The following is a 13,202-nucleotide window of genomic DNA, read 5'->3' as shown; positions in this document are numbered from 1 at the left end:
ATGGAATGACCCGTTTTCTCCGATCAGAGACATTCACATTGTAAAGAGGATAAAATATTTATTCCCCAAACATTCATGAATAGTACATTCAAACTGTCACATCAGATTTTAGACAACAGTGACGTAGCTTTAAAAAAACAACCAGTTGAGAAATTCAAGCAATTACTCTAGAGTGGAGAACAGAAGGAAAGAGAGAAAAGGAGACAAGGACCCAAACTGCTAGATAAAATAGCACTTCAAAAAAGAGAGAGAAAATGTTTCTTCTGAACATTTTATTGGCTTTCGAGAAATTGTTTTAAGTTTGGCAAAACGATTTTGTAGTGTTTAAATGCCATCTTATCTTCCTTTCAAAACTTTTAGTGTTCCATTTACAAAGCAGACTATTGTGCAGATTCCTTTTAGCTAACTGAAACCAGGGCAATCAATAGCTTTCTGGGGCCCTTGAACCTAATAGGCCCCTTAAATGTTAGGAGAGAGGAACAAGGACATAGAGAACAGCAATGATTAACCCCAGAAGAGGTTAAAGGGAGTAGTCTGAGTAGCTTTCTTACTTCACACAGGGTCTAGACCAGTTTAGAGGGAAACACACCTTACATCTCTGACCCTGGCTGGGCCTTCTACCAAATGAGAACCAAGCTGGCAGGCTTGTGAGCCTGACAGACCCCACCCCAGAAAATATGCCCAACACTGCCAGCCTTTGATGCCAACCACGCTGAGATACGCTGGAATAAAAACACAAATCTATTTAAAGTTTTCTGCACAATAATAGAAATTAAAATATAACCGAATCCTCATTTTTCATAATTTAGATTTGGGCATGTGTGTTTTTTTTGAGGTTTTTGTTGTTGTTTAAAAGCTTCTCAATTTAGCCACACATCTAAATCTAACATCATCATTATATCTACAGAAACCTAGCTACAGGATGCTGTGAGCTATAATATCAATCAAGAATATGTTTGGGGGATACAGCAACAGTGCCATCTCACTGGCTGGTTCTGGATAGTCACTCAGTTTGGCTCAGAAAAAAAGTGGCATAAATTCTCTTTGTTTGTCTGGGTATGCCTCCTCCTTGCAAAACATCCCATGAAACTCAAGAGCCTTATGGAAACTGAAACACAACCTGTCATTTAGCCCACAATAATAATTAACAAAGCCACTCAGTCTAGAGTTGTTTCATAGATTTCGTCACAAGTCCACAATAAATAGTTTTAAACCAGAGATGGGGACCCTGTGGACTTTCAGATGTTGATGGACAACTCCCATCATCCCAACCATTGGCCATACTGGCTGGGACTGGTGGGAATTGGGAGTCCAACAGCCCTTGAAGGCTCACATCTTTCAAACCCCTCTTTTAAGGGTTCTAGACCCTAGATTTTAAGGGGTCAAGGACGCATGTGCCTGCGGCACAGGTACATGTCATCTGGGAAGTTAGAAGGGAGCAATGAAACGGAATCAGGTTAAAAGGTGGTCAGGAAGACATGTTAATTTCCTGCAAAGAGTGAGATTATCCAGGAATCCTGAAAAGAACAAGTTTGACCTGGGATTATCAGCATAAACGCACTCAAGACCCTCACCCAGTACTTGGCATCGCATGTTAAAAAGGAGATTTCAGTGGCTAAAATACAAATTGGTTTTGTACAATTCAGAGTCTCTGCATCCATAGCCTGGCCACCCGTCTCTTCTCGGTGTCAGCTGCTCTGCCTCAAGGCTGATCAGTAGGAGGCAAAGGTCAACACAGCAGGCAGTGGAGGGAAGGGACAGAAAAGCAACCCCAAATCCTGTGCTTGTTATCTCTTGCTGCTTCGCCGTGTCTCTTTGCCATTGCTGACTGGGTTAGAGGACGACCCTGACGAGCTTCCGCTCTGGTGGTTGGGCTGGCTCCGGGTGATGCGGCCGCTGGTGGGGTGAGAGGGGGCACTAGGTGTGTGGGTGGAGTTGCCAGATCCAGTGGTGATCAACCCGTTGCCATTCTGGTTGTCAGTGACTAAAAGAAAGGGAGGGGAGGGGAAAGAAGAAGAAGAAGAGTTTGGATTTGATATCCCGCTTTATCACTACCCTAAGGAGTCTCAAAGTGGCTAACCTTCTCCTTTCCCTTCCTCCCCCACAACAAACACTCTGTGAGGTGAATGAGGCTGAGAGACTTCAGGGAAGTGTGACTGGCCCAAGGTCACCCAGCAGCTGCATGTGGAGGAGCGGGGAAGCGAACCCGGTTCACCAGATTACGAGTCCACTGCTCTTAACCACTACACCACGCTGGCTCCCAGGAGAAGGAGAAGAGAAAAACCTTACTGGAACCCACAGAGATGGAGCCAACAAATCCACTGGTATTCCTGCTGGGATATAGTGAAAAGAGTCTTCTACTTGTTGTTTTAGGAACTAAAGTAGCTAGCAGATGGGAAATGTGGTGTTTTCAGTTGAATGCTAGATGCATTCAAGTATGTGGAATACACACTTACATACGGGTTACATGCGCTTCAGGTTACATACGTTTCAGGTTACAGACTCCGCTAACCCAGAAATAGTGCTTCAGGTTAAGAACTTTGCTTCAGGATGAGAACAGAAATCATGCTTCAGCAGCACGGTGGCAGCAGGACGCCCCATTAGTTAAGGTGGTGCTTCAGGTTAAGAACAGTTTCAGGTTAAGAATGGACCTCCGGAACGAATTAAATACTTAACCCGAGGTACCACTGTATATATCAGCTCTCACTGCTAGCTTAACAGGAGGGAGAGAAAGAGCGAAGTATTTATTTCATTTTAGAGAAGGGAAGCCTTTGTGCAAGACTGTGATAGAATATACGGTCAGAATGTTTCTGCTGACAGATGCTGTTTTTAGAAGCTGTAGGACTGATCCAATAAATAAGTAACTGATTCCATAAACAAATAACGTACCTAGTATTGGTTTTAATTTAAAATTGCCAGTTGCCAGTTTAAAAAGAAAAGAGCACTAGCTTCAAAGGAAAGATTTTCCTTAGGGATGCAATAGGAAAGAGTTAACCCCCCCCCCCACAGCTTGCTGTAATTCCAGCAATTATTAGTAACTGCCCCCCACTCCACTGATACTATTTGAATTTAAAAAAACCAAAACTGTACATTAAAGACGAAACCCTTGCACTGACAGTTTTCGGCAGTTGAATACTGCCCATTAAATAAATATTCATTTAATGGGCAGTATTCAACTGCCGAAAACTGTCAGTGCAAGGGTTTCGTCTATGCAGTGTGGCTCCCCACCCCAGCCACGTTCCACCCTGCACCCTCGTCAAATTTGCCCCAGAGGGTTTGAAGAACCCCTAGGACTGATTTAGGAGGCACAATTTGGGATCGGGGAGAGAAGAGGATAACATTCCGTTGCAGAAGCATAAATCTTTGCGCTGACAGAACATTCATGTAATGTCACATTGGGTACAACCCATTGCCATGTCCAATTTAACCCTTAGACAGGCCATGGGTCAGATGTTGGCCTTTTCCAGGCTAAATAATACCACGAGGCACAAAATCCTGACATGCACGACTTGTGCTTCTCTCACCTGCAGGTATCCGTTTCGCTCAATGGTACTAGGAAGTGCAAGATCATTCGCTGCCTACCTGCTGATGACGTGGAAGGCCCTGGTGTGGTTTGGGAGGCTGTGGGCGCTGCGTTGTCATTCTGTGTCTGTCGAAGAAAGCAAAAGTCTACTGATTTTTTTTGACATATACAGAAGTTCCACAGATACAACAGCCATGGACAGAGGAGGGGCGGGGGAAGGTTTACAGAGGTATGCTGAAATCAAACCTAACTACAGCTGTGTACACACCATATGTTTAAAGTACATGACTTCCCCCAAGGAATCCTGGTAACTGTAGTTTACCTCTCACAGCACCCTTAAACTACAATATTCTTGAGGGTTGGGTGCATGTGCTTTAAACATATGATGTGTACACAGCCTGAGACGAATATATATAGAAGGAAGAGAAAAATGTTTTATAAGTCAATTGTGCAGAAAACAAGAGGTTATTGGAGGAGGGATCAGGGCTAGAGCGGTTACCATCTCCCCAAAAGACTTGCAATGTGTCCACACTCATCTAGGCAAAGCACCCTAGAGAGAAGGGGAGCACACCTACATGCTAAGGAAGTCTATTCCATCCCAGTCATCATAACTCACTCTCGAGTCAGATCCAGTAAGGCAATCCAGAAGAACTGCCAAATCCATAACTGAGAAGACCTTCCTGTACCATTAAGAGTTAAACCAAATGGAAAACCCTCCTCTTTGCAGCTTGACCCCCTCACTGTGATGGGTAAAATTTGTGCTTTCCACTTTTCTCTTAAGATACAGGAATCCTCCCAGGTTCTGCACCTGAGACCTTACGGGCTTGCTTCCTGAAAGATTAAGGTGTATAATCCTTAACACCCAGCGTAGCTTCCATTTTCTCAGGGCAAGGAAATGCAACAGCTGCCTGTAGCAAAATACAATATAAAAATAAGCACTGGGGTATAGAGGAGAACTGCACTGAGTGTAGGGTGGTCGCGAGAATTTGGAGTGATGCATTTCCCTGTGGTAAAGGGAGGCATAAACACCCCTTCTGATTGGGTCAGGAAGCCCTTCCTTCAAAATTCATTTCATCCCCCAGCGTTAGTTAAGAATCCTGATACTCACATTTTTGTTTTGCGACTGCTGGGCGACATATTCTGGGTTTGGCTCACTGAAATTTGGCACTTCTGAGTAAACCATACAAAACCTGGAACAGGAGGGGCAGCAGATAAAACGCAGCTGTCAGTCCACTGACAAATGTCTGTCCAGAGTAGCTGGGGGAACCCAACCAGATGGGCAGGGTATAAATAATAAATTATTATTATATTATTATTCTCCTCTCCCTACATGTATGCAGCTCTACATGGGCAGTCAGGGATGGTAACCACATGCCAATTAGCAGTAATAATTTAGGCCTGGCCCTAGATTAATGCCAGACATTAACAAACCCATAGAGGAAAGCAATAGAATGGGAAGAACCAGAGATCTGTTCAAGAAAATTGGAGATATGAAAGGAACATTTCGTACAAAGATTTCCATAATAAAGGACAAAAGTGGAAAGGACCTAACAGAAGCAGAAGACATCAAGAAGAGGTGGCAACAATACACAGAGGAATTATATCAGAAAGAAATGGATGTCTCATATACCCCAGGTAGTGTGGTTGCTGACCTTGAGCCAGACATCCTGGAGAGTGAAGTCAAATGGGCCTTAGAAAGCACTGCAAATAACAAGGCCAGTGGAAGTGATGGTATTCCAGCTGAACTATTTAAAATTTTAAAAGATGATGCTGTTAAGGTGCTACACTCAATATGCCAGCAAGTTTGGAAAACTCAGCAGTGGCCAGAAGATTGGAGAAGATCAGTCTACATCCCAATCCCAAAGAAGGGCAGTGCCAAAGAATGCTCCAACTATCGCACAATTGCACTAATTTCTCACGCTAGCAAGGTTATGCTTAAAATTCTACAAGGAAGGCTCAAGCAGTATGTGGACCGAGAACTCCCAGAAGTGCAAGCTGGATTTAGAAGAGGCAGAGGAACCAGAGACCAAATTGCAAACATGCGCTGGATTATGGAGAAAGCTAGAGAGTTCCAGAAAGACATTTACTTCTGCTTCATTGACTATGCAAAAGCCTTTGACTGTGTCGACCATGGCAAACTATGGCAAGTTCTTAAAGAAATGGGAGTGCCTGATCACCTCATCTGTCTCCTGAGAAATCTCTATGTGGGACAAGAAGCTACAGTTAGAACTGGATATGGAACAACTGACTGGTTCAAAATTGGGAAAGGAGTACGACAAGGCTGCATTTTGTCTCCCTGCTTATTTAACTTGTATGCAGAATTCATCATGCGAAAGGCTGGGCTGGATGAATCCCTAGCCGGAATTAAGATTGCCGGAAGAAATATCAACAACCTCAGATATGCAGATGACACAACCTTGATGGCAGAAAGTGAGGAGGAATTAAAGAACCTTTTATTGAGGGTGAAAGAGGAGAGTGCAAAATATGGTCTGAAGCTCAACATCAAAAAAACGAAGATCATGGCTACTGGTCCCATCACCTCCTGGCAAATAGAAGGGGAAGAAATGGAGGCAGTGAGAGATTTTACTTTCTTGGGCTCCATGATCACTGCAGATGGTGACAGCAGCCACGAAATTAAAAGACGCCTGCTTCTTGGGAGAAGGGCAATGACAGGCCTAGACAGCATCTTGAGAAGTAGAGACATCACCTTGCCAACAAAGGTCCGTATAGTTAAAGCTATGGTTTTCCCAGTAGTGATGTATGGAAGTGAGAGCTGGACCATAAAGAAGGCTGATCGCCGAAGAATTGATGCTTTTGAATTATGGTGCTGGAGGAGACTCTTGAGAGTCCCATGGACTGCAAGAAGATCAAACCTCTCCATTCTGAAGGAAATCAGCCCTGAGTGCTCACTGGAAGGACAGATTGTGAAGCTGAGGCTCCAGTACTTTGGCCACCTCATGAGAAGAGAAGACTCCCTGGAGAAGACCCTGATGTTGGGAAAGATGGAGGGCACAAGGAGAAGGGGGCGACAGAGGACGAGATGGTTGGATAGTGTTTTCGAGGTTACCAGCATGAGTCTGACCAAGCTGCGGGGGGCAGTGGAGGACAGGAGTGCCTGGCGTTCTCTGGTCCATGGGGTCACGAAGAGTCGGACACGACTAAACGACTAAACACACACACACACTTTTATAAGAGCGGGGAAGCCAGGGCTGCAGGAGGGAAGGTAAAATAAAATCTCAAGCTGTCAAAATCAAAATCTGACAACATGCATATTTTTTTTCCCAGGCTATGAGTAATCTAATGTCCATACTATTGAAAAGAAGAAGAAAAATAATTTCAGAAATGGGTAGCAGCAGCACTCAAGAGAGTTTCCGTTAAAGGCAGCAGCACGTGGGAACAACCTGAAGGCCCCAACTACAAGCCCCCATCAACCCCAACCAATATTATTCATATAATTACTCGAGCATAAAAACTCAAGAATGGTGGGTCTTTTCATAGAAACATCCTAGGGGGAAAAATGGGAATCATTTGTAAGGGAGGTAGGAAGGATGTGGCATTTGCCTTAGATTACAAATTAGTGGATGTCCTTTGAAATGCACAGAGGGGTATTTATCCTACAGAGTTAATTAAAAAATAATGAGCATTTGTAGTACAGTTATGGAGGGCAGACAGGATGCGGGTGGCGCTGTGGGTTAAACCACAGAGCCTAGGACTTGCCAATCAGAAGGTTGGCGGGTCGAATCCCCGCGACGGGGTGAGCTCCCGTTGCTCGGTCCCTGCTCCTGCCAACCTAGCAGTTCGAAAGCACGTCAAAGTGCAAGTAGATAAATAGGTACCGCTCCGGCGGGAAGGTAAACGGCATTTCCGTGCGCTGCTCTGGTTCACCAGAAGCAACTTAGTCATGCTGGCCACATGACCCAGAAGCTGTATGCCGGCTCCCTCGGCCAATAAAGCGAGATGAGCGCCGCAACCCCAGAGTCGGTCACGACTGGACCTAATGGTCAGGGGTCCCTTTACCTTTATGGAGGGCAGGGGGGAGAGATTCTTATGCAAGCAATGCCCCTCAATGTTCAATACATTTGCCAACTGTAGCCTGAACCGTTTATTATTATTATTTATTATTGTATAAATATTATTGCAGTCAGCATGCAAAATAGTCACCAGTCTTTTCTCTCTTGGAAGCTGCCGCCTTGACTTATGGTGGTGATAGCCCCTGGAGCAAATACTATCCTTTGGTGGAAATCTGGCTGTGTGTCTGAACTTAAAAAAACCAACCATGTACCAAATCTCCAATTCCAAATAAGCAACATTGGCATAAGCCAAATACAGGCCTTACTCTCCAACTTTCTGCAAGTCTCCTCCACGTCCAGTGTACAAGGTCAGGCAGCCTTTGAAAACAGATGCATACCTAGGAGAGAGAGACCCATAGTTAGGAACAGCACAACATTCCTCTCAAAGTGTTGGTGCTGACATTTAAAGCCCTAAATGGCCTTGGCCCAGTATATCTGAAGGAGCGTCTCCACCCCCATCGTTCAGCCCAGAGGTCCAGCTCCAAGGGCTTTTAAGCAGTTCCCTCACTGTGAAAAGCGAGGTTACAGGGAACCAGGCAGAGGGCCTTCTCAGTAGCGGCGCCCGCCCTGTGGAACGCTCTCCCATCAGATGTCAAGGAAATAAATAACTATCTGACTTTCAGAAGACATCTGTTCCCTGTTTAGGGAAGTTTTTTATGTTCTGTTGGGAGCCGCACAGAGTGGCTGGGGAAACCCAACCAGATGGGCAGGGTATAAATAATAATAATAATAATAATAATAATAATAATAATAATAATATTTATATTGTGGGATGTGTCTTGTGCAAGGAAGATAAGGGCTAAGAATGTGAACAGAAAGATTAAGCAGGTGAGCTGCCCCCACCTGGATTATAAAGTATTATTATTATTATTATTATTATTATTATTATCCTATGTGATTGTAAGCGTATACCTGAAAAAGCCTAAAATGGGCCCAACCACCTGTTACTTGACATGAGCCAACAGTGTGACGCGGCAGCTAAAAAAGCCAATGCAATTCTGGGCTGCATCAATAGGAGTATAGCATCTATACTCAAGGGAAGTAATAGTGCCACTGTATTCTGCTCTGGTCAGACCTCACCTGGAGTACTGTGTCCAGTTCTGGGCACCACAGTTCAAGAAGGACACTGACAAACTGGAACGTGTCCAGAGGAGGGCAACCAAAATGGTCAAAGGCCTGGAAACGATGCCTTATGAGGAACGGCTAAGGGAACTGGGCATGTTCAGCCTGGAGAAGAGGAGGTTAAGGGGTGATATGATAGCCATGTTCAAATATATAAAAGGATGTCACATAGAGGAGGGAGAAAGGTTGTTTTCTGCTGCTCCAGAGAAGGGGACACGGAGCAATGGCTCCAAACTACAAGAAAGAAGATTCCACCTAAACATTAGGAAGAACTTCCTGACAGTAAGAGCTGTTCGACAGTGGAATTTGCTGCCAAGGAGTGTGGTGGAGTCTCCTTCTTTGGAGGTCTTTAAGCAGAGGCTTGACAACCATATGTCAGGAGTGCTCTGATGGTGTTTCCTGCTTGGCAGGGGGTTGGACTCGATGGCCCTTGTGGTCTCTTCCAAATCTATGATTCTATGATTCTATACTTCTGGGGCTGAGGCTAAAGCTCCACTTGGAGAAAGGAACATCCAATTTCCCCCACTTTCTCCTATCGCACTCCTATTGGAAAGGCTGTCCATACCCTTTGGTGAGTCGGATGATGTCTCCTGGTTGGATGAGGTTGCCAACATCGTCCCACACAGAGATGTTTATGCTGCCGGTTTTGTCGGCTACTTTACATGTCCGCACTTCATGGCCATCCTTGGTCTTGGTAACCCGGCCTGGTGGCAATAATGATAATAATAAATTTCATTTATACACCGCCCTCCCCAGCCAAGGCCGGGCTCAGGGCGGCCAACAACCAATAATAAAAACAAGTTGAATGAATACAACTTAAAAACAAGATTAAAATACAATATTAAAATGCAGCCTCATCACAGGAGGAGAAAGGAAAAAAGAAAAGGGTGAAGGAATCATATTGGCTCCAAGCCAAAGGCCAGGCGGAACAATTCTGTCTTACAGGCCCTGCAGAAAGAAATCAGATCCCGCAGGGCCCTGGTCTCATGAGGCAGAGCGTTCTGCCAGTGTTGAAAAGGCCCTCGCCTCTGGTTGAAGCTAATCTAACTTCCTTAGGGCCCGGGACCACTAGGGTGTTGCTATTTATGGACCTTAAGGTCCTCCGTGGGGCATAGCAGGAGAGGCGGTACTGTAGGTACGAGGGTCCTAGGCCGTGAAGGGCTTTAGAGGTCAAAACCAGCACCTTAAATCTGACCCTGTACTCCACCGGGAGCCAGTGCAGCTGGAAAAGCACTGGGTGAATATGCTCCCATGGCAGAGACCCCGTGAGGAGCCTCGCTGCAGCATTCTGCACCCGCTGGAGTTTCTGGGACATTCTGGTAGAAATGGTTAGCAAAATTCACGGTGACCAAAATTCAAGGCAGCTAAAAGGGTGTTTCTGCTTTCAGGCCAGAAGTAAAGGCTGAGAAGCAGCGAGTGTTCCGTGCCAATCCCACCCCATGGAAACATTTGCAGAGCACAGCTCTTTATCGCCAGAAGAAGAAGAAAATGAAACACTCCTGGAAAGGGGGAGAGGAAAGGGCACCCTCAAATTGTACGGCATTAACAAGAAAGGAACCTAGGAGTATTATTGACAAGGCAAGTGATATGAATTTGCAATGAACACTATATAATTGAGGTGACAATATTCTGACTTGCAACAGGGTGCATCAGTATGAGATGACAGTCCAAGAAACCCACAACACTCAATATAGCACAACACTTTTCTGAATCCAGATAAAAACACTGTGCTAAAAGCACAAGTGTTTTTTTTAAAGGCAAGAGTAAAAGATCCTTAGATTCTTCCATAAGCTGCACTCAGCCTGACAGAAATCCAGTCTGCTTCTGCATTTCAAAGAAGCCTATTCAGAAATACTAATAGCGATCATGCAATGTCACCTTTCATTGGCTACTGATAGAAGGAAGTCCATGTGCAGCCCATAATTAATAGAGTAAAATAATGTGATGGTTCTATGTCTTTTAATATGATTCTGTGAAACAAGGAAGCAGATGGACCTCTCAGCTATATGGCAATAGGTTTTTAAAGCATGTTAGCTGTTGTCATCCGCAGAGCACTCACCTGTTTCCAGAACAATGAATATAAGATTGAGGTTTTTCAAGCCTGGTTTAATATCCTTCACCAATGTTTCTGTCGTCATTTTGAATGGCTTTTGATTTCCAGTATCTGAGTAAACAATTATTATTATTATTATTATTATTATTATTATTATTATTATTATTATTTCTTAATATCCAGCAAACAGAACAAACGAAAAAGGTGCTGACTGCAGTAGATAATAATAAAACCTTGTTATTTTAACCTTGAACAGAGGCACTATTATTTTGTGACTTCCTCTAAGGACACAGAAAGCCATGTTTCAAATGTGTCCCAAAATCAGAAGTTCCACCATGTAGACACAAACGCAGCTGCTATTCCTAGCTTCCAGAATTAGACTGTCCAAATTTTATCGATTTCAATATGTTTTGTATTACTCTTTCCCCCTGTCATTCTGTGTGAAAAACTCCGCAAATCAACAATTTTGCACAGAATGCCAATAATGATTTTTTAAGAAATCTGGTATATGTCAGTTGATATGAAAGAACAGGTGGCCAACCTGTGGACTTTCAGATGTTGTTTCTGCCCCAGCCATCATGGCCAGTCATCAGGAAATGCTGGGAGCTGTAGACCAGCAACATTTGGGGGTGGGGGAAGGTACAGGTTATCCACGTGATATAAAAAGTAAAGGTGAAGGTAAAGATAAAGAGTGACCGACTCTGGGGTTGCGGCGCTCATCTCGCTTTATTGGCCGAGGGAGCCGGCGTACAGCTTCCGGGTCATGTGGCCAGCATGACTAAGCCGCTTCTGGCGAACTAGAGCAGCGCACGGAAACGGCGTTTACCTTCCTGCCAGAGCGGTACCTATTTATCTACTTGCACTTTGACTGCTTTCGAATTGCTAGATTGGCAGGAGCAGGGACCGAGCAATGGGAGCTCACCCCGCCGCGGGGATTCGAACCGCCAAACACCTGATTGGCAAGTCCTACGCTCTGTGGTTTAACCCACAGCACCACCCACGTCCCTATAGAAAGTAGGCAAGACCAATTTATAAACAGAAAGGCAGTTATGAAAATATCCATCAAATGTGAGAAAAATATGCTATTTTGCTTAGTTCCAGCCACAGATTTTGGATTTTGCATTCATGGCATTTTGATTTTTGAAATAGATTAACATCAGATCAATTGCCCTAGTCACATTTTTAAAAAATCTTGACAGACAGAAATGCCAATACCTTCTGGAGATGTTTTGAGTTTGTAAAAGAACCCCATACTGACGCCACAATATTTTTAACCTTTAACTTTATAAGAGCTTCAACTGATTACAATCTTTGAACACAAGCAGAAGATCACCCTCTTTTACACACTCCAAGATTTACAGCTAATAACATGATTTGAAGAGTACCATTCAATGAACAAGTAGAAGGTCAACAATTCCCTTCCATTTCTGTGTCTGCTCATGCGCAAATTCCAGCAACACTTAAAGCACTATAGCTGCTGTTATTGCTATGGATATGAATATTCTATGCAAATTATCAACCCGCCCTGGTATCAGTTTAAAGGGTCCACACTGATCTTTATTACCTGTTTTGAGCACCGTACACGAAAGACTTCTTTGGCATGTGTAGAAGACTGGTTTCAAGAAACCGGGTATAGCATCCTTGCTCGCGTTACAGTTCACACACGCCTGGAAGGAAAAGGCACCTTGCTTTTTTGCAGATCTTCAACCACCGATCTGATCAACACATGCAAAACTGATCTCCTGGCTATTTATTTTTGCTGTAGGTCTTCCTTCTGGGTTACGCAAAGACCGATCGGCTGATACTTAAATATCTGCACCGTGATTAATATTCAAACGGGAGGAAAATAAGTTAAAAACTCCACGACCCTCAAGGTCCCTTTCAACTCTACAATTCCAGGATTATATGATTGTAAGTTAGTAAAATATACTGGTGAGCAGTTCCCCAACCGCCTCCCGCCTCCCCCACGAAACATGGATTCAACCAGCCCTGCAACATGCACCGATATTTTCCCCTGCCGTACGCAAAGTACAGGAGAGCTTATTAAACTCCCACATTCTCCTTACCAACCATTCCGAGTCTACTAATTACATTTCGAATAAAAGAGGATCACGACCACCACTTTTCCAGTGAAACAGACCTGGAGGAACGTTGGGTTGCAGACATTCCAGGAAGTATCCTGCTGCGTCCAGCGCAGCCAATCGCGTGGCGAGGCTTTCCTTCGACATGCAGGAATGTTCCAATCTTTCAACCAATTGGAGGCAAATAAAGTATTAAAGTGACAGTATCACCAACTGATGCATTTAAAAAATCGATAGCAGAGGATGCTGTGAAATTCTTCGAGAAGAATATCCAGCTGTTTTGCACTTGATGCTCCGAAGGCTTGACTTTTCAAGTTAGTTGAACGAATCATGAATGAATGCATTAAATAGAT

General features: G+C 44.2%; 1 protein-coding gene across 3 annotated transcripts; it reads right to left on the bottom strand.

Moving 5' to 3' along the window:
• Window positions 1–257: 257 nt before the first annotated feature.
• NABP2 (nucleic acid binding protein 2) lies at window positions 258–13,012 on the bottom strand. Of its 3 annotated transcripts, none has more exons than XM_079966415.1 (8): window positions 12,909–13,012; window positions 12,333–12,435; window positions 10,775–10,879; window positions 9,281–9,419; window positions 7,860–7,931; window positions 4,632–4,713; window positions 3,583–3,649; window positions 258–1,984 (listed from the first exon to the last, which is right to left on the bottom strand). In XM_079966415.1, exons 3-8 carry the CDS (start codon window positions 10,851–10,853, stop codon window positions 1,788–1,790), a joined length of 636 nt encoding a protein of 211 aa, XP_079822541.1. In that variant the 5' UTR covers window positions 10,854–10,879; window positions 12,333–12,435; window positions 12,909–13,012; the 3' UTR covers window positions 258–1,787. The 3 variants fall into 3 exon arrangements, with proteins under 3 accessions (XP_079822541.1, XP_079822542.1, XP_079822543.1); XM_079966416.1 differs by having other exon boundaries at window positions 12,835–12,971; XM_079966417.1 differs by having other exon boundaries at window positions 12,860–12,960.
• Between the last annotated feature and the right edge of the window lie 190 nt (window positions 13,013–13,202).

The sequence above is a fragment of the Podarcis cretensis genome (genome assembly GCF_951804945.1).
Source record: "Podarcis cretensis genome assembly, chromosome: 2".
In the NCBI taxonomy this organism is placed as follows: domain Eukaryota; kingdom Metazoa; phylum Chordata; class Lepidosauria; order Squamata; family Lacertidae; genus Podarcis; species Podarcis cretensis.
This window is presented reverse-complemented; position numbering and strand designations above follow the sequence as displayed.